Source organism: Cinclus cinclus, chromosome 4 (assembly GCF_963662255.1).
Source record: "Cinclus cinclus chromosome 4, bCinCin1.1, whole genome shotgun sequence".
Taxonomy (NCBI): domain Eukaryota; kingdom Metazoa; phylum Chordata; class Aves; order Passeriformes; family Cinclidae; genus Cinclus; species Cinclus cinclus.
This window is the reverse complement of record NC_085049.1, coordinates 46,487,184-46,508,248: the sequence shown is the minus strand read 5'-3', so window position 1 is coordinate 46,508,248 and position 21,065 is coordinate 46,487,184. Positions and strand designations below refer to the sequence as shown.

The 21,065-nt window shown below is 37.2% G+C and overlaps 1 protein-coding gene across 1 annotated transcript in view; it reads right to left on the bottom strand.

The window, feature by feature from the left end:
- TRHDE (thyrotropin releasing hormone degrading enzyme) overlaps positions 1–21,065 on the bottom strand; it is a 197,339-nt gene that overhangs the window by 87,837 nt on the left and 88,437 nt on the right. The window contains exon 6 of the mRNA XM_062491203.1: positions 12,783–12,920. Coding sequence (XP_062347187.1) covers positions 12,783–12,920 — 138 coding nt within the window. The remainder of the gene's footprint in view (positions 1–12,782; positions 12,921–21,065) is intronic.

The window sequence follows — 21,065 nt, the reverse complement described above, 5'->3', positions numbered from 1 at the left end:
CTTGCTCCACACTTCATTCTCAGAGCCATTTCTGCTCTGCCAACCTTTGTCCAAGAGGGAAACATAGGATGCCTTGAGAAGCAAACTTGCCTCTCCTAATGGGCAGAATGACTATTTACTGATGATTTAAGTGCTTTCCTCCAGGCAGTGGATGACTCAGTACCTTGTCAAGATGTAAAGCACATTTATTTAAGAGGTCTAGTGGAAAGCAATTCTTCCCTATTCAAAAAACATACCTAGTTCCTGCCAGTGTAAAATCTGACTAGCCTTAAGCCATTGTACCCTATCTTAATATGCCTACCCAGACAAATACACTAGCTATTCATCCAATGATTAATGGCACTACCTGGGTCTGGTGAAGCACTGCTCATTAGCAGATCTCACAAGTGCTCTCTAAGATTAATGCCAATATTCTGCAAGTTAAAAGGAAACTGTGGCACACCCTAGTGAAATCACTTGCCAAAGATCACCCAGCACACTCCTCATATAATCTATGATACAGTTGAAGCTTTCTCAGCCTCAGCATTGTGACTACACTGTTATAGAAAAGGAAAGTAGAATATGTTGGCTACTTCATGGAAACTAGGTGCATACAGCTCTTTTTTTGCAAAGCACTCTTGGGAAAGGGCTCACTCATGGACAGTGAGCCAACACTGCCTGAAGGGATGAAGTTTATGCACTTTCTTCCCCTGAAGAAACTTGTACACTCACAACGTGGTAAAGACAATCCATAAACAAAATCAGGAGTAGAGTTCCTTTCAGTATGCAAACTGAACATGTCGTTGAAATCTACAGAATGCAGAGCCGAGCTAAGGTATTCAGTCTAATTCTCTCCATGCAGTCTAATTCTCTCCATGCCAACATAAAATAATGTGATTGCATGCTTGATCCCAGATTAGTTTTAACTAATTTTTAAAGACCCACTCCTACATCTTGATCCTCTTATGTCATTACAGATCACAATTACTGTAAGTCAACTATGACTTACTGAATGTCTCAATTTTATTATACCTGAATTCCTTAATTAATTGTTTGCAACTTTCATCTTGTAATTTTTTTTATACAAATGATAGTACCAAATGGAATTTTAGTTAAGAGGAAACAAATTAAGTCTTAAGTATGTACCCACAAAAACATGACTACTACTACTACTACTACTACTACTACTACCACTACTACTACTACACAGTACTGCTAGAGCCACACAGGAAGTGATGCACTTGATCCAATGCCAGTATCTGCAGCACTTCAGTTGTTTAGACTTCCCTCACAGTCAATGTGCTTTACAAGTCACCTCTGGATGTACTTTATCTAATCTTAAAATAAACCTCAGATCAGGGGAATTGTACTCCAAAAGCACTCATCTCTTGTAACTCACTCCAAAAGCAGGCTTGAGTGACTAGTTCACATGTACACATCTGTGCCCCAGACATCTAAAGTGCAGTGAGATTAATTCAACTGCACTATCTAAAAAGGCCATACAGAGATTGATTCCCCATTCTGGGGGAACTCCTGAATTGAGGAGGTACAAAACTGGTGTGATCCTTTTGTAAATAGAGTCAAATAACAAAAAATATATCTTGCTCTATTCTACATGCCATACTTTTACATAAGAAGACTAGCAAAGATAGGTATTCAATAGAAGGCCCTGGAGAGAGGGCAGAGTGATTGCTAGCCAAAGGTAGATAGAAAAGAAGAGCACTTGAAATAAAGAACTGGTCAAGCAGTTGCAGGGAAGGGAACAATATAGAAGTCAGCAGACAGGGACAAGAGGCCTTATGCGAAGAGACACAAATAAAGTAGAAACTCCTTCAGCCTTACTCTTTGAAGAACCAAAAATTATTCTATAAAGTTCTCCTGAGACAAAAATGTCACCAACACAAAACAGAAACCGTGAACTACAGCTGACTTTCTGTAAGGGCAAAATAATCACTTGTTCTGTAAATGCATTAGAATGGGGGAAGGAAAAGAGATCATAATAGGTTGACCTGGAAAGCACACAGCCCTTCTACCCTCCTTCCCATGAAATTTCTCATTTTTTCCTGCAATAACAACTTATTTTTCTTTTTAGTTGTGCTTTTGTGTGCTTCACTGTTTTTGTTTGAACCATTGGATTGAGATTCATCTGAGTGCAAATGCCTACATTTTAGCTAAGTGATGCTTACTCAGTTGTACACAGCTGAGGCAGCTGCCTACACCTTCTTTAAAGGCAAAGGAGAGAGAAGCAAGCACTTCAGTCCATCCTGATTCATCCAAAGACATGCATCTAAAATAGAACAGATGAATTTCACCCCCAAGATGCCTGTTTATCTTCACTGATGATACAGGGAGATGGGAGCCTACTTAGTTGCAGGTGTCTACATGGTGAACATTTCAAGTGTTGATGTCAAGATGACATCAATCTCTCTGAAGATATTTAACCCTGTAAATTACAAAACAACATTAAAAAATATGAGAAATTAAACAGTGGAAGATCACCTCCTCAAGTTTGTGAAGGCAAGATACAGCACCTTGAGGGCTTATCTATCAAATTATGTCATGTAACACCAAATATCAATCACAGTAATTACACAGACCTCAATTTATCTCTTCTTCACTGAATGTGTCCACCTTGACACCCTTCTTTAGGAATTAAAGCTGCTTGATTTAATTCATAAAAATACTTTTGTGACACAAAAATTAAAATCAGGAAGGATCCTAGTAAGAAAAAACATCCCCATCATATCCAAGGTGTAAGCAGGGAGTGAGATGTTGAGGAGGGGAACACTGGACTACCAGGAAAAGAAATACGTAACTGAGGTTCTAAAACAGAAATTTAACACATCAATTTTCAAAAAAACCTCCACCCATCCATTTTGCTGCTTCTTCCATCAAATAAATAAAACCAACACTAAATAGAGGTGATTTATTACCTTTCTTCTAGTGCAGCAGTCAGTTCAAATCAGTCTTGACTAATATGTAATAACACTATTTGTTTTTCAAACATAGTGGGACACAAACAGAAGGCCTAAAGTTATTTTTCTGTGTGCTGATAAAACTGCAATTCAAGATTAAGGTAACCTTCTCTCTAGCTAGGAGAAATGTGAATTATTCTACTTTCTGCCTCAATTACTCTAAATTTTATTCATACCATAAGAGCTATTGTTATCAAGTTTTCATAATCACCTTCCTTTTCACTGATTAAAACAAGACTCAGACCACCTACCGGTCCCCATAAAGGCAACATTCTTTCATAAAGACCTCCTGATTTAAGATGAGATTCAATACACAAAACTTCATGTCTACTAGTGCATACCTGATACTAGTATTGGTGGTTTTTAATCAGTCACAGTATGCACACATTAAATAGTTCTCTCCTTAAATAATTCCCCCTGAGCTATAGGTGACCTGCCTTGTCAAAAACTTTTTTTTAAATCCCTTGTCTACTCACTCTCCCATCAAGAAGTCCAGCTGGAGAGTAAGAATGAATTCTCCTTTGGAGCAGTGATCAACACATCAATTGCAGGCAAGATCAACATATTAATCCACATGCTCAGTTATCTTACCCTTTTTACCCTGTAGAGTCCCCATCTCACTGGAGAAGGAAGTAAATTCACCAGCCTAAAGATCCCAAGCAATTCTCTGGCACAGCAACTATTTGCTAGGATGGTCTACATCCCACTGTCAGAAGTTCTGCAGCTCCATACCTGGTCACCTCAGAAGGTTCAGTGGATGCCACTCAGATCTGCAGACTTTCTAACAACTCACAGCACTTTTGTTTCCTATACACCTATCTCAAATTGATGGTTTCTGCAACCTGTTACAAAGAATAAACTGAACATGGGAATTAACCCATTCTTCAGCAAGAATGTCCAACACAAAAAATTCATTGCAGTCCCCTGGTAGAGCCTTAAAAAACTCAGTCCCCCTTTTACACTTTGACCATGATATGGTCTGTCACTAAATAAGCCAGAGCCAATCTGTTGCACACAGTCAAGTCAGGCATACACTACCTCACCAGAATCACCTAAGAACACAGAAGAACTTCCAATTTTTGGTTGTGCGTTTTAAGTACTTGTTGAAACATATCTCTTCCTTATGAAACATATTGAGATGGATTTTCTTTTAGAACTGAGAATGCAGTAAAAGCAGAGTACAGGCTGTGGGCTTTTTCTTTTTACATGTTAAACATATTTTTACAGTTCTCTGTCAAATAGAAGCCTAATGATATCCACAATTAAACGGGCTCTTAAGTAAGTGAGTATCATTTCATTTCAGCTTAAAGTTTCTGAATTCATACATTACTCTTTAGTTCCCAAAATCTTGGGTAATTCAGTGAGTCTAGGTTAATTTCAAATATTAGAAGAGCATGTTACCAAGCACTTATACAAATGATGCACATTTGTACTTTAATTTTGTGAACACTAACCAACAAGTAATAACCAAGTCACATTTTTCAAAACAATCATTCTTTGTTGGTACTAAGCAACCACAGCTGGATACCACATGAAATTTAGTTTACTGGGAAAGACACAGCATGAATTAAAGCAAAAGAATAATGTATATCAAACATGTAGCAAAAAAAAGTGACATTTAAAAAATAATTACATAAAATTAAAAAAAACCCAAAATTAAGTATGTCAAATCTTGGAGCTATTTAACAGAAAAAAAATAACTTTTGACTAAGTCACATCTGCAGAATTTGCTTAAACCTAGACAGAGGTATATGTACATAAATGAATTATTCAAAAATGTGGTTAACTGTTCTGCTGTGTTACACTACACGCAGTGCACTGAATTTACGGAATTCTCCCGTATAAACAACTGAACACTGCATAAACACTTTCAAACAGAGGTACTGCACTTTAGCTGCACTTCCTTAAGCAAAAATATTAATTGTATACTCTCCTTTTTTTCGTTTTCCCACAAAGGGAGAAGTCCAGACATTCCTCGGCTCCCACTCAGAAGGTTACACTGAAATATATTTTACTTTCCAACCTTTATCATCTGAACAGTCTTTTATCTTATGTGGCCTTACTCTGACAATTATGGAACAAGAGTGTCCTATTCATGACATCAGTTACAACACGATCCTGCTGCATGCTCCAGAGACCTTTGCTAAAGTACTTCTATCAAGTTGTAACAGCAGAGATAATTGCAAAGGCTTCTCTGGAATTCTTCAGCTGTCTCTATCAAAACTATCTCATCTCTGAGAACTGCATAAGTACCCACTGAGAAATGCTTTTCAGGGAATTAATTAGATTGTATCATGAGTCACCAGCACTAAATTCCTCTTTCATTTTCAGAAACTGAGCATTGTAATACAACAGTGTAGCTATTTTCTGTATTCTCCAATGGCACCTCCACATATTACAAGAAAAAAATGAAGCTTAATGCAAGTGAATTTGATAAGTGCAAATGCTTCCTTATTTGATTAGGGTAACCAAACATACTTGTTTAAATGAGTGAACATGTGCCTATAATTTCCTCCCTGTGACAGAAATGTAAAATGTTTAAATTAATTCTTAGAGGCTTTGTCTTTGGACAACCCACATAAACGCCATGGGAAGAAGTACAGAAGGAGATATATGCAGATCATGCAGCATAATGAAACCAAATGTCACAATATGAGACTATCCTGAGAGTCTTCACCCAGGCAATCATTCAGTGATGCACTGAAGTACCTTAAGCACACAAGCAACCCAAATAAATTCCACAGCCTACACACATAAAGTTGAACATCTATGTACTTGGCTGAATGTGGGTGTGGCTGGTTTCCATGGACTAGGCAACAATTGTTAAAAATTAAGGGACTATATTTATTAAAAGGAGCCCAAACAAAACCATCCCTACTTGATTTTAATGATAAAGACTAGGAAAAAAAATAAATTTATTAATCTTCTTTACTTTTTAAAGCAACAGAATTTCCAATTTATATTTGCGTATCAAGCAATGCACACTCACAAATTAACATGCTGTTAATATTCAGCAATAAAAACCAGGACATATTTTAAAAATGGTTTCTACACGGGTTTTAAAACTTTATTAACAGCACAGGTAAACCAGTATTTTTCAAATCAGCAAATATACCTACAAACCTGCAATATATTTATTAAATCCTCACAGATGCATTAACGGCACCTTATGTTGTTTTCACAGAATGAAAGGCCATTTATCTAATGCCAAAACATCACTGAAAAAGCAACATCATATTCAAGGAGAGCTTTTCACTTGGAAACCCATAATCATTTTCTGTTCTGACAAACACAGCTGTTCTAGGGCTGGATAATACCAAAATGGTCAGATAGTAAGATGGCTTTGGTGAAATGCTCATTTTAGTCATAAATTCCATTGCAAATTTTAGGAACATGACATAAAGAAGAAAATTCTGGAGTATATGACCATAACTAATCATATTCTTCAGCTGGATATTGTCACATCATTTTCCTTGAATAATAAAATGTTATCCATTGCCCAGATAAAATGCTATCATGACTCAACTTCGAACAGGAGTTTTACTTGGCCTCACCACCAAAATCCCTTATACATGTTCTAACACCAGCGACAAGGACAAAGGAACATTATACTTTTTATTAACTGCCTTTATATGAAAATCATAATGAAAAATTAATATTATTTTATAGTTCACTAAATACCACATAAGAATTTCAATCCATTTGCCTAAGACTATTTTGCATCTATAACTAAACCTGTCATTCTAATTTCTCTTTAATACCTCCTTTAAGCTTCGGAAGTTATCCAGTACTTAAACATACCTTTTAAAAGAACAGCAACAACAACAAAATAGTGTGCCAGAGGTTTTTCTAGAGAGTCCCCTTTTGAATGGAAATCTTACAAGATCATATTTTGATCAAAAAATTGACCATATTCTTACGTCAAGTTTTTGTTCTTTTACTCTATTTCATTAACTCAGATTTATTTTCTAGTTCTAATTCTTACAATTTCTTCCAAGTTACATTAACACTTTAACTGTTGCTCTTCTGTTATTGATCTAAACCAGCATGTGTATCAGCAAAATCAGCCCTTGCCTGTACACCAGCATTGTTTCTTGGACTCCTTCAGGGAAAAAAAAGGAAAATACCTGCAACTTTCTGCTTTGCGCTTTGCTGAAGATGACCATTACAAAGCAGAAACAGAGAGGCAGAAAAGGCAAGGGCACGTCAAATGCAAGTGCAAGTACCTCCATGTACACCTGTCTTTATGTCTCTATTTTAAGCCATGAAAATATCTGAGACACAGAAGCACTATTTTGTTCCTTCTAATGGCTTGCTGCTGGGGAAGGAAGGATCAGTGCAGGACACAGTGTCCAGACCCACTGTTGCCGTTTCTGCTTTGATCATCTCCTCCAGCCCTTGGGAGGTGCCATTTGCCACTGCCTTTCCATGGGAAACAGGCAGAAGGCTTGTACCACAACAGGCCATGTCCTCCTGATAATTCTACCTTGATGGAGAACCTTGTCTAATGAGCTCTTCTTAAAATAAAATGCTTTTATTAACATTTGTGCTCCATCTCTATTATTTCCAGTCAAACTCATATGCAATTGTCCCTGGCATGTGGAACATAACACTCCTGAAGCACTGTCCCTGTGTAGTTGTTTATATACCACACACTGTAGTTTCCACGTTTCTTCTTCAGAAAATAATACCTAGTGTACACTAACCAGCATGAAGGGTTAAAGACTATTTGCTCCTGCTTGAGTCAGGATGGTACAAAGATGAGTTAAGAGAAGTATTTTAATTACCTTGAAGCACCTGCCTAACGTTAGGCATTGGCACCCACTGGCTGAACTGAACTCCATTCTTTAGGACAGGCACTGTTGGGGCTGCTCTGAACTTGAACCTGTTGGCATCACTGACTGCGTTCCAATGACTTCATATTGGGAGCAGTAACAACCTACAGCCTTTCTATCTAAACAAAAGACATTATTTTCATTACAATATACTTCCTCTGTTACAGTGCATTAGGAACAAATGGCTCCTGAAAGCACCTTCTGCAATCTTGGCAGTGACCTGCTGCACTCACAAGTCATGGAAGAAAAATCAGCACCACAAAAATGTGCACCCTTTGGATTTAATGGCACTCACAGACAACAGCACAGCTACATTATGGAGAACAAAAAGCTCTCCTTCCATACCATGGCAAGCAAGTGGGCTTCAAAGCCATCTCTATTGCAATGTAATCAGACTTGCAACTAGTCTGATAAAACCTTGTTACCAATTCAACTAAAAAAGAAATTAAAAATAAGACCTATTTTACAATTTATAAGGACTTATCTATTTTTTTTTCCATTGTTAATGAGCTACTCTCACTCTTCTGTCTCTTCATAGATGCACATCAACACAATTTCACTGCACTCATGAATTGGCTTTCTTATTAACTACTATTCCTGAACTAAATATGGTGGTCTGGGGTTTTTTTTTTGGTTTGCTTTTGTTATTTCAGTGTCAATGAGCTTCCCAGTGCCTGAGGAAGAGAAGTAAAAAGAATGAAGTTTTTAGAGAACCGTTCCAGGGACTGTATTAGCCCTCCTGTTTTTCCACATTCTTGCAGAACATGCTACACCGTATATTTTCAAAGAGAATTACACTCAAAAGGGGGAGCAAGCCCCTGCTTTCAATTTCTTAAATTCTCATCTGCCAGAATGCAGGCAAGCTGTTCCTTTTTCATTTGTGTAAAGTTTTAGTTGAACAGATATCCTAATACAGAATGTGGGTTTTGAGGGGAAGCAGGAAGCATGGTTTCCCTTTATTACTGTCAGAAATAAATCTTCCTTCCATCACTTGACACTGAAAGCAGAAAATGGAATTTTTAAAGATGTGGCATAGAGTTAAAAAGGAAAAGGAAGTTCTACATACAAGGGTTTATGAAATAATTAATTGTTTGCATTACAAAGTCAGAACAAGCAACTGATCTCACTGCTGAGGTTAATTTAGCTTACAAGAAGGGAAAAAAATTTTCTCTATTGCAGTTATCCTCTTCCTTGTTTTGATTATTGTTTGTCACTTGCCAAGGCATATTCTTTTGAGGTTACTTTTATAGCCACACTCCATCATAATGGTCTTGCTTGCACTGATTGCTGCCAGAATCTTCAACCAGCACACTTCAAAGCATGCAGCAGGCTGACAGAAACTACTTCAGATATCTGGCTCTCTATGTCCTTTCATCCCTTCTCTTATCTGGCTGTAGCTGCTCATCTAGGGCTATGACTCCTTTAGTTCTGTCTGAGATGGCTCTCCCTCAGGTTGCTCTGGGTCTGGCTGCTCCCTTTGAGATGCAGCTGCCTTGTTTCTCCCTTTTATTAGAGCCAGTTGTTCCATGCTGATTGTTGCTCCTTATGTTTTCCTTGCTGCACTCTCTCCTCCTCTGAGGCTGCAGCTCTCCAGGGCTATGATTCCTGCTGTCAGTTATTTCTGGTGTGGAAAGGCTGTCACGCTTTTTGCTTTGATTTAACAATTCTCAGTTCTACTCTTGTGTTCAACAGGCTATATTTTCTACTGCACTTGGGATATAACCACTTTTCCCGTCATCGTGGGAGGACACTATCTCACTTCCAGCTGCACTAGGAAGACATATGCACTCTCTGATGCAACTTGAGAGCCTTGAATCATCTACCAGTACTGTTTATTAATGAACTATCACGACTTCTCATTTTTCTCAACTTATTTGTGGCCCTTGTGGAGGATGACATGCCTCTATCTGAAGAATGACTAGTATGATGCTTTCCAAAGAGGCAAACTTTACCCTCAACCATTTAAGTGGAACAACATTGTGTGCTACCAGGCTGTAGTGTCTGTTTCACTCTGCTCATGGGGATTACCTGAATGCTATTTTTCAGCATGGATTTCTTCACACATGCAATCACCATGGACGAGAAAGTAGAAATGAAAAATATATTCAACTCTGAGGCAATTAAATAGTACATTTCAGTGGTCATTTCTGAAGTGTATAGAAAAAGGCATGTCTTTAGAATGACAGCTGGGTGTGTAGCAGAGATGAGTACTTTAATGGTGTCTGATTTATGCCATATTGATGACAGTAAAGACAATGAAATAACAATGACATTCTATGACTGTCATTTCACTGAACAAAAGTGGTATGGGAGAAAGTTTCATTATTTCAATATAATGTAGAAAATTGCAAAGAGAGAATAGAGACCACACTGGTAATCCAAGGGCTCAGGGAGCACAAGGCAGACATTTAAAAAAAAAAAGTTAAAAGACAATGGAAAACAAAATCCAAAATGTAGCGAACAGAAACTCCATATACTGGTAAACTGTTAAAAAAAATTATTTAAGACAGTAGAAAAGTCCTCACTGATGGTTTTGAACCAAAATTTTGTAGAGTCAACAGAATAAAATTTCTGACAGCTTAATATTTTACAGCAATTTAAAAAGTCACTCAACCAAAGACAACCAAAAAAAAGACATCCCAGAAACACCAGAATTAATTTCCTCTCCAGCAGGGCTCATTGTGTGTCCAGGGCTTTGTGGCACCAGAAAATATTTTAGCACATACTTGACCAGGTGAAAGCCTTCAGTGCAATTTTACAGTTTGGATTTTACTGAAATACTATTCATCGTACTATTTATATTGGCAGACACTTGAGAGCTAGAAGAACAGGCTCTATTCTAAATATCTAATAAATGAGCTTATTTCCATAGCTGATTTTTAGTGTAAGCAATGCATGCATGCATACAAGATTCTGTAGGAAAGAAACAATGTCAGATGTAAGATACATTAAATTTGCTCTACTTTATCCTCAGAAGGAACAATGACAAGTATTTCAAGGAAGGTATACAAACACTGAAAAGAACAGCTACAAAGTAAATGAGGAAAGTTTCTTCCTATTAAACAACAGGCTTGTATGCTGTTAATTAAAATTGTATTCTTCCTATTAAACAATTAAGCTTGTATCTTAAACCAAAATGAACAGCTGTAGAGAATAGCAGACAGACAAATTACTAGACAGGAAAAAAAAGACTTCACAGGTGAAAGAGCAGTTATTTTAATCTCCTCACCTACGAAGGTGTATTAGTAAATTCTTCCATTGTCATTCCCTAAGGTAGTTTGCTAGATCTCGTAACTGGGCTCAAAATTTACAAGATCATGCCCTGATATGAGCACATCCAATGTCACCTAAGACTCAGGAGAACTGCCCACCAGAGAAGCTAAGTGGAGAGGTGCTGCTGCATCCATTGGGCACAGCCACTGTTACACTGAAAAAGGAACATTTACATAGATAGATACAAGACAAAGATTGTACTGTAATCTCCACAAAAAAACAGACTGATCCTATTAGCCTGCACAAAATAGCTATCAGTACACAGACATGTCCTATCGTCCTATTTGCCATTTCATTGCAAATGAGAATTACTTGATGGTTGCAGAGTGTTCATAACGTTGTCATGTACTACAGTTAACTGTAAGACAGTACTATTACTGTATAAATTAGAAAAAATAATTAGATTGAAATATGAAGACACTTATGTGAGATAAGCCTCTGAACCTACCCAGGTCTAGCTATCACCAGAAACCACGTGATTGAAAGATTTAAACAGTGGGAATATTGTGTATATTAAAAGCTGCTGGCTGTTTTAGCTTAATTGACCTAGAACAATATTTTCCAAGATAATTAAGGGATTTTTGAAAATGTTACTTGGGCTCTTAAAGCAACCACAACATTTTAAAATATTTTCCTAAGTATTTTGTGTTTTTATATTGCATAATAGGTACCTATTACATGGTGACATATACCCACACACACATTCTCATTAGGCCATGCTTAAAGACATATGATGCTTTCATGGAAGAGGACCAAGGTGAAGTTATTGAGGTATAGGAATAACTTACGACTACAAGAGAGGATAACACCCCTTTTTCAGCCCAGAATGAGCACTGGATAAACTGCAGGCTCAGTCACCAAGTCTGTGCTATGCTGCCTTGCTACAGTCTGATGTTAGGCAGAAAATTATAGAGAAGAAAAGATAATTAAGAGACAAAGGCCATAGTCAAAAGATGCTTGCAATTGAATCATCATCAGAGAGCTCCTGTCAGGAAGGCTGCAGGCAGCTGCCACTGTGTCACACAGCAAACACATTTGGCCATGATACTCAGGGACAGTTTTACATGTCATAGCCTGTAGCAGAGAACAAGTATGTGGTATGATGGGAAATACCAGCTTTCAGGCCATGTGCTAACAGCAAGCCCAGTCATGTTATGGAGGAGGGGAAACCCTCTCGCTTCTGCACAGAAACTGTTGAATCCAGAAACTGGTCAAAAGACTTCTGAATCATTGAAAAGAAATTTAAAATTGGTTGAATTTAATACATATTCCTTCACCACACCAGAAGGCAGTTTCTCCACTCTCACTGTTCAACAATGACTTCAGAGTTTTCACTAGCTGACAGAAAAACTCTCATGCATTGGAAAAACTTTGCATTTAAATTTAGCCAATGGTAAGTTTTCTAGAGAGCTTCAATAGGACAAAAATTACATATCCTTCTGCTTTTTAAAACATCTAACACAATTCAGACCCTGTCACAAAATAAATAGTAATAAAAAGCCCTAAATCATCTGACAGCCTCCCAAGTTTTTTTATAACATTTACTAACATTTGATATGTTGAATTTAATTGTCTATAATCACTGTAGAATATGCAAAATGCATGCCACACAGATTAGTTTCCAATGTGTTGTTTTACAATTGTACTTCTTTTATAAATGGAACACGATCTCCTTGTAACTACTGACATATCTGTATCATTTAGATAAGCTTAGTCTCACCTTTTTATAGGCAATCCAATCAAACACCCTGTCAATGTCTGAGGCTTGTTGCACTTCCTGGGACACTGGATGTGAACTGGCCAACCCATCCAGCAACATCACTTCATGTAGGACATCTGTCAGAAATCTCTGCTTTTCCTGAAATACAGCATATGCAGTAGTATCACAGAAAAAATACATATTTACACAAATATAGAAATTATGCACAGTTACCAGAGGCAGCTGACTACCATTGCAGTTGACTAAAATCAGACCTTCTGCTTTGAATGTAAACTGCCATGACCTCCTACAGTCTTGAACAGGTATTTGGAATAGACTCAGACTTGAGATCCTTTGCTGCAATGAAACTTGACTGAAATTAAAGAGCATTAACTGAATCAAAATGCATCCATATGTGCAGACTGGAATTCTGATTATGACTACTCATACTACTTACAAGGGGTGGGGAGAGAGGCAAACTGGCAAAATCTTCCATCACAAAAACAGATGCTACAAGTCCTCCAGCTCATTGCATATGCAGATGAAAAAATTTTTTACAAAGATGGGTAGATAGAATTAGTACTTTTTATTTAGTGAAGTTTAAGTTACTTGGCTCTTAGTGGCAAGTTCACACAGCAGATCAGTGTGGGATATGAAGAGAGCTCACAGAGTGTCACAGCAGATGCTTGCATTGTCTTTCATTACTCTACTATAGAAATCCTTCCTCCTCAAGAGCTTCAGCCATCTACAAACTTTGTAACTTCCATCTGAAGGAAACCATTAGTATCTCTCTCCATGAGTGGGAAAAGAGCTACATGTAGTTAAATGACATAGTCAAAGTCACAGCTACATCAGAGGCAAGTACAAACCCAAACAACAGCCAACATATGCATTTGTTTCAATACCTTCTATAAATATGGATAGCAGAGGTATTTCAAAACTGCTGCCTATTTACTCTGGCAGCAACATTAATGAAATGTTCATGCATACACTATGCATTGTGCTTCACTCATTTGTACAGTACAACTAGATGGGGTTTTCCAGCTGAGAAATGACATGCCCTTAAAACTCCTCATACTGCATTCACGTAGATGTCTTTTATCCAATACACTGAATCAGAAAAGAAGAGCTTTACTTGTTTTTTCAAGTCACTAATAAATGCAAGGAGTGAATTAAGAATTACATAAGGTTCAAATAAGCTTTTTCACCTGAAATGATATATCTCAAACTTTATCTAACTTTTAACAATTCCTGAATCAATGTCAACCTACTGCCATGATATAAAGAAACTCTAGGAAATGCTGCATTTTTTTCAAAAGCCACCCTCGTTCTCAGGTAAAATACACACACAATTACATAATAAATTCTATGTTTAATTTCCTGGGTGGCAAGGTTTTGGTGTCAATGTGTTACTTTAAATTATTTTTATAAGACAGCTGAAAAGTTCTTCCAATGCTGATCCACCTAGAAATAAACCTTTATGTTAAAATTCATTAGACCACAAGAAATGTACCTTGAGCCGACTGCATATCCAGGCAATTAAGAACACAGGGTGCAGGAAAACCAATTACCTACACACTCTTAGTGTTCTCATCTGGCTGCATGAGGTAAAGTTTGTGATACAAAAAGGAAGGTCTTTATCATATCATTGGTAATTTCCAAATTTTCTCAGGCATAAGCAGCTAATAACTGTCCTTTTTTAATGGGAAAAAGTGTAGAGAAAATTATGACAGTCCTACCCAGGAAGAAACTGCTGAGGTGTAAAAATTGTAGATATTTTGCTACACCTCACTCACCTTCTCTATCAGTCAGTAACAAAGCCCCAGTTACATCAAATATATGATATGTAACAAATACAAGTGTGAACACAGGGATCTGTCTACAAATTCAGGTTTGGATCCCAAAAGACAAACAGCTTTGTGATTGGATTGGTACTGTTTGGAATTAACTCATTAAAAGGACTCTGGATAATCACAAATTAATACCTTAAATACAGAACCAGAATCAAGAAAACTAGCACATGGCAAACACAGTGAAGCTGTAAGAAGAAAACTACAGAACATACAAAAAGAACAGGCTACTTTTTGGTTTTCTGTTTGTTTCTTTGGTTATGTCCTGAAGGACTGAAAAGGAAAACTTCAGACTCATGATCATTCAATCAAGTTACCATTGCTGAAAAGTCTTTCTTGAAAATTACGGTGGACTGTCAGACGGGGATACAAATGGAATAGTTAGTATGCCTCCAAAAATGCAAACCTACATTTAGTTTAGGTTTAATTCCCACCAATTTTGTGGGAATTAGGAAGGCTTCTGACCTATAAAGCTAAATTTATTGAACTAAAAGGATTTCCATAACATTCTCAGCCTTTACCTTTAGTATAAAGCCCCTGAGAGCAGACTGGAGAAGGAGACTCAAATATAATTCAAGGGAGGCACATATAGACTGCTGGTTGACAAGGAGACTGAAGCTTTTAGAGGGAACAAGAAGCAGAAGTGTGGAAAGAAACTAAAACTGCCTTAATTATGTTGACAAAACACTACTTCAGCTCTTGAAGTCCTAATACCACATTAAGGGGAAAAGGTCAATACCTGTGACCAAACTGCTTATACTGACAGAAGAAGGGCTTGCTATTCCCTAGTTATTTTACCCTATGTATACAGTGGAATTGATTTGTTTTAACTGACACCTAGAGGAGTAAAGAAACACTCAGGATAGAAATTGTAAAGGAAATCAATCCTGGAATGTGCTTAATGAGACCAGCAAGCCGGCAACAAGATAGCTGTCAGCTTTGTAGCTACACATTGAAACAATGACAAAATGCTGCTCAAGATGACCCTTCCCTGAGGGAGTTCAACCACAAGAAAAAAGCCTGAAGACTGTGATCCCCCTGTGAGGGAAAAGAGGGCTTCAGGTGAATATTGCAGTCTTGCTTGGGAAGTGTCAGTAGCCACGTGGAACTGCAGCACTAACACAGGGCCAGGGCTCTGAGCAGGAAGGGTATCACAGCAGCACAAGGTGAGTCTGAAATAAGGACAGAGCTGCTTCCACACAAATTTCTGCCTCACTTTAAAGACAAAGAGGAAGCTCCTCTACTCCCTGTCTTCCTACAGTGCACTTGGAAACCCAACTCTTCATCTCTTCTCCTCTTCTTTGAATGGTGTATGGTCAAAGACTGAGACACCAGATCTGTGTTGAAAATAAAACACGTGACAATTATTTCTGCTTGCTCTCATTCTTTAGAAGGCTTCCAGGTGCAGGGACCGAAGTGCTCTTATCAGATGAACATGTCTTTAAAATATCTATATTTTCTCATTATTCCCAAACATCTGTGGTCACTAGATTCAAGTATTTGTCTCTTCACAGGAATGATTTTCTTTCAGTCTTCACCAGGTAAGAACTACTCTGCTTTGCACAAGGTTTTCCTGAAAAACTTCTTTTCCTGTGCTGTCTCTTCCTTAGCCAACACTCAAATTTACCTTGTTCTTGGGAAAGAGAGAGATAGTGATCACTCTTCATGTACAAATCTCCACCAGGGTGCCCAATATTTAATTAGTCTACCTCTAGATAGAAAGAAAGCAATTGCAAAATAACATTTTTTGGCAAAAAAGACTTTACCATCAAGAAGCATTTACCTTCAACAAAAATATATTGTGTAGAACAGGATAACAGTGATGTAATGGAGAGGGGTTGCTGCTGGTGATCTTAAAACATCATACTTAAGTATAATTTAAGAGTGAAATTTAGCATGAAAATAATTTAATTAAAGACAGTCACATAATTTCTAAAAATTAATATGAAATACCAGGGAAAAGAACTAAAATGAAAGAAAAAAATAAAGGAATTAAAGAAGCAGCATAATAAAAGCCCAAACTGATAATTAGTACGCAAAAGAGATCAAAGGCCCCAAAATTAAAGGCATTGCCTTTGTTCTGGGACAGCCATTTGAACACTTCATGGACTGCGAAATCTACATGAATAAAGCTTAATATTGGTGTGCAAATCTGCAAACAACTTTCCTGACAAATTTTCTGAAAATATCATCTCTACAAGAGCTTTACTAGCCATCAAGAAAATGAAGAAGATAAGTGATCTTTCATGCCTAAGAGAACAAGAATTTGCAAGACAAAATATTTGGGTTTACAGGGAAAGTGCACCCTAGGGAAAACAAAACAGGGGCAAATTTTGAAAGCAATCAAATATACACTCTACCAACAGTTGGGTCCTAACAAAATATATTACAGGGTGAAGAGTAAAAAAACAGAGGAATATAATCTATGAGGAAATCTAAGGTTTGGTAAAATGCATTAAGGCCAGATAAGATCCACTGAGAGACAAAATCAAGTTCTTTCTGTCTACAAATCCTAAATTGTCATAGCACAGGAAGTCTCCTGAGCACTTGCAAATGAAAGCAGTGTTTCTTTCTTGCTTTTGAACAATAATCTTCCATAAATACCTTGAGCAATTTACAAACTGCTTTTTGGTTTTTTTAATTTACATCTTTCATGTGTGCTTCAATTATGTGTATAATTTGCTGAAGGAGGCCTGCAACACATTCTACATTGATCAGCTCCATATTGTGTCACAGTTCCATATCTACCTTCATAACCCTCTTTTCTGTCTTTTCTGTCAAAGATCTCACAAAATTCATTGAAACATTTTCACACTGACTGGCAACTTTTGCTGTTACAAAACAAGGTAGATGTCCCAGGAGTTCACAGTTAAGGAAGACCAACAGGTCTGAGTATTGGGAAGAACTGGATACATATTTTCTTTTCAGTCATGACTACCTGCTTACATTGCAGATGGACAGCTGATTTGGAGTTCTTAAGCAATTCTGCCAACTACTTCAACTTCTGTTTCCTTTCTCCACTCTGTTTATCAGATATAGCTTTGATTTGGTTGTACACCAAAGGCATTATATCAAATGTACGCCTACAGAATGAGAGGGTGAAGTACAAAAAAAGGAGCATTAACAAAGGAAACAACACATACTGACCACTAGCACTTAATAAAAAAAAGGCCAATTTCACTCTCCAAGATCATGTTTTGCAGCCATGTATATGGTTGCCTTCCCTGAAATAGAGTCATTAAGCAAACAGATTAACTGAGAGGTTTCCTCATGCATTTGTCTTCAGAGCATTTTAACATATTGGGCAACCAAGTATGAAGTTTATCCTCTAATTTAAACACCACAAGGGAAATCTGTAAAGGAAAATCACCTCAATTCAAGAAACAGTAAATAATACTTAAATAAAAAGTGGCTTTATGAAGTGGTTGGTATACTGAGTCAACTTCAAGCAACAACTGTCAGAGGTTACCATCCATGAAAATACTTTTCAGGTATTACATGCCTAGACAGTGCTTCAACCTGAAAGTGATCAGATTCATCAAGCTAAGTTCTGAAGGAACCAAAGATGTTTTGCAGACACACCAAAAATTACTTACCAGTTTGTGCTCCAAGTATCTGCACACTGCCACAACTTTAAAATAAAGTGGCAGCACATTGGAAATTGCTGAAAATTTGAGAAGAGGTCTTTCCGTTAAGAATGCCCTCAAAAATGCCTTTAACAACTGAACTTTTCTACTGAATTTCCCATATCAACCATACTTCCAGATGAAATGCATATTCTTGTTTCAGCAGGGCAACCCTGTAATGAGTCCTTACTTTGAGGAAAAAGCTGCTTCAAAGATTCTGTCTCATCTTTACTCCAGATGAAGTGTCTACTGATTCAAAATTTTTTGAAATTCAGCCAGCTGAGTGAAGTCTTTTTCTGAAACTAAAGCTTCATCTAAACTCTGAACTCAGAAGGTTTCAACTCACATGACTCCAAAGCTCTAATCATAATGCCATTTAAACTGCTGTCTCAAGATGAGCAGAAAGTGACACAAAGCTAGAAGAGACACTGACATTCTCCAAACCTGTACTTAATCTCTTGAAAAAATGTTTCATCTAAATGCTGATATTCACTTATATCTGATCTCTAACTGTTAAGAGTTAACTACTTAAAGAATTTACTATATTAATCTACTTTACCACAGCATTAAAAAAAAATGCAAACCTGTCTTTAGGAAGTATATGTGGAAATGAATTTATTTTTTTTTTTAGTTATAAGCAAAATTAAACGTAAGGATTTTTTGCCTTAAAAAGACTACTAATCAGGAAGCAGAAGATTTTGCACCTTACCTTTACAATCTCTTTTTTTCCTGGCGAAGTCAATTATACATGAGATTCTAGTTAATTTTACACTGAAAGCTTCCCCCATAGTCAAGTTAAAACAAAAAAATTATACAAGGATTGACTTCACTGAGCAGTTACTGGAGGAAAAACACTCCATGTGGTATTAATTAAAAACTTACTTTACACCAGTATGGGGAGCCTTTAACAAAAAAAGAAAAGATGAAAGCAGTTTTAAAAAAATGAGAGGCTGAATCTCCCTCAATGCTGAGCCAGCATGATATTTATGTTGGGTTAGAAGGAACAAGCAGGCTATAGCTCAGGTCTGAAATGCCAAAATAATAATGAAATAAATCCAAAAGGTCCACATCTTAAGTCTACTTCAAAACTAATAATGATTTTCTGGGTTTTCTGTGAGTCAAACAATGCCTTAGAAATCTTTACAAATGGAGGCAAATGCATTAGGAGGCATGTGAGGCAAAGCACATTAAAGATATGCATGTGTCTAGTGGCTGGATTCACTCATCATTCCAACCGAGTCAATGAGAAAGATGGGCAACTAAGATCATTTATCTATTTCTTACTCATTATAATACAGACATGTTCATATGCAACTTCATAATTATTTTCAACTGTCTGTAGTAATGGCAGGATTGTCCAGACTGTGTAACTTTAAAAGTGTAAAGAAAGCACAGCTCACTTAAGGAAGGAGGAAAGATACCCTTCTATACAGATTCTTAACAAGTATCTTCTTCTATACAAAGTTCTTAATTTCATAGAAAGAAAAATTCTGGCAGATATGACCATCCTTCATTATGAAAGTAGTAGGCAAATAAGAAAGTAGGAAATCCTATCCCAAGGCATTAATGGATCAAGAAGACATAGGATTCAAAGCTATTGCTGAAGTGCTACACCTTAACTCAGCCACTGAAGTTGTCAGCAAAGCTAACTTTTATACAATAAAGAAAAGGGAGAAGGCAGCCGGGCTCTGTGAAATGCTTTCTCAGCACCAAGCCAGGTACTGACTGCCAAAGTATTTGATGCTCATTTGATGGATGTAAGGGCAAATTACATGCCAGTAATTCCTGCTGTCATAGTCCTCAAAACTACCCCAATACCAGAGACATTCAAGGACAAACATGATGGTTCCTTCTACCAGAAAATAAGGAGGGAAAAGATCAGCCAATAAATTCCTGGATTTGCAAGCCTCAGCTGAATTCCATCCTTTACAAAGCCTCATGTAAAGGACTTCAGGATAGGAGAGAAACAAGCCAAGAGGAAGATGGAATATACAGCTGCAAACAGGCCTCTGCAAGGAGGAAGGTGAACACGGTAGATGAGAAAAGACATAGCTCTGAAGTGGAAATTACTAGCATGGAGTTTTCCACACTAATTTTCTCTTTTCTCTGATCCTAAAATCAACAAAGGCCCCTTCCACAGAGGTGAGATTATCTTGTGTCAGTCCTAAGATCTTACAGCTCAAGAACTCACATCCAGCTGCGGTTACTGTTTGATGGCATGGAGACACAAACATACGGTAAGCCTCTAATACAGAAATCTCACCTTTTTCTAAGTCATTAAATAGCAGCAGCCAGGGAATTCACATGCAGACAACTATTCTGAGCACACATGATCAAGTGAAATTCCCTGATCTCAGAGGAACATTTTGCAAAGACAGCTTTCTTTTTAAAATCATCCTGACAACATAGAAACAACTGTTTAAACTTTCCAGACCTTTTAGAATGAGATCAAGCAGTAAAAATTTGAGGCATTTCTGAATAAGAATTTCAAAATGTCTTAACTCTGGCAAGGCAAGACGTTGAAATTGGAAGAATGGTGAATTCCTTCCCATGGCAAATGTCTAATCACACCATAGCAGAGAGAGATTTCCTGCAAAATTAAACGTCAAATTTTCACCTTCACAAGGTAAAAAGTAACATGCATGGACTTACTTTTTTAGCTAAAGGAAGGAAATGAGAATTTCTAGCTTTAATCTGAAACAACTTAGCTTTGAAAAAGGATATTAAGACAGTGGGATAACCATTAAGAATCTCAGCACAGAAAGCTCATTTTCCTGTTTTAAACCAACAAAATTTCATTCTCTTCCTTCGGAACAATCTGATGTATT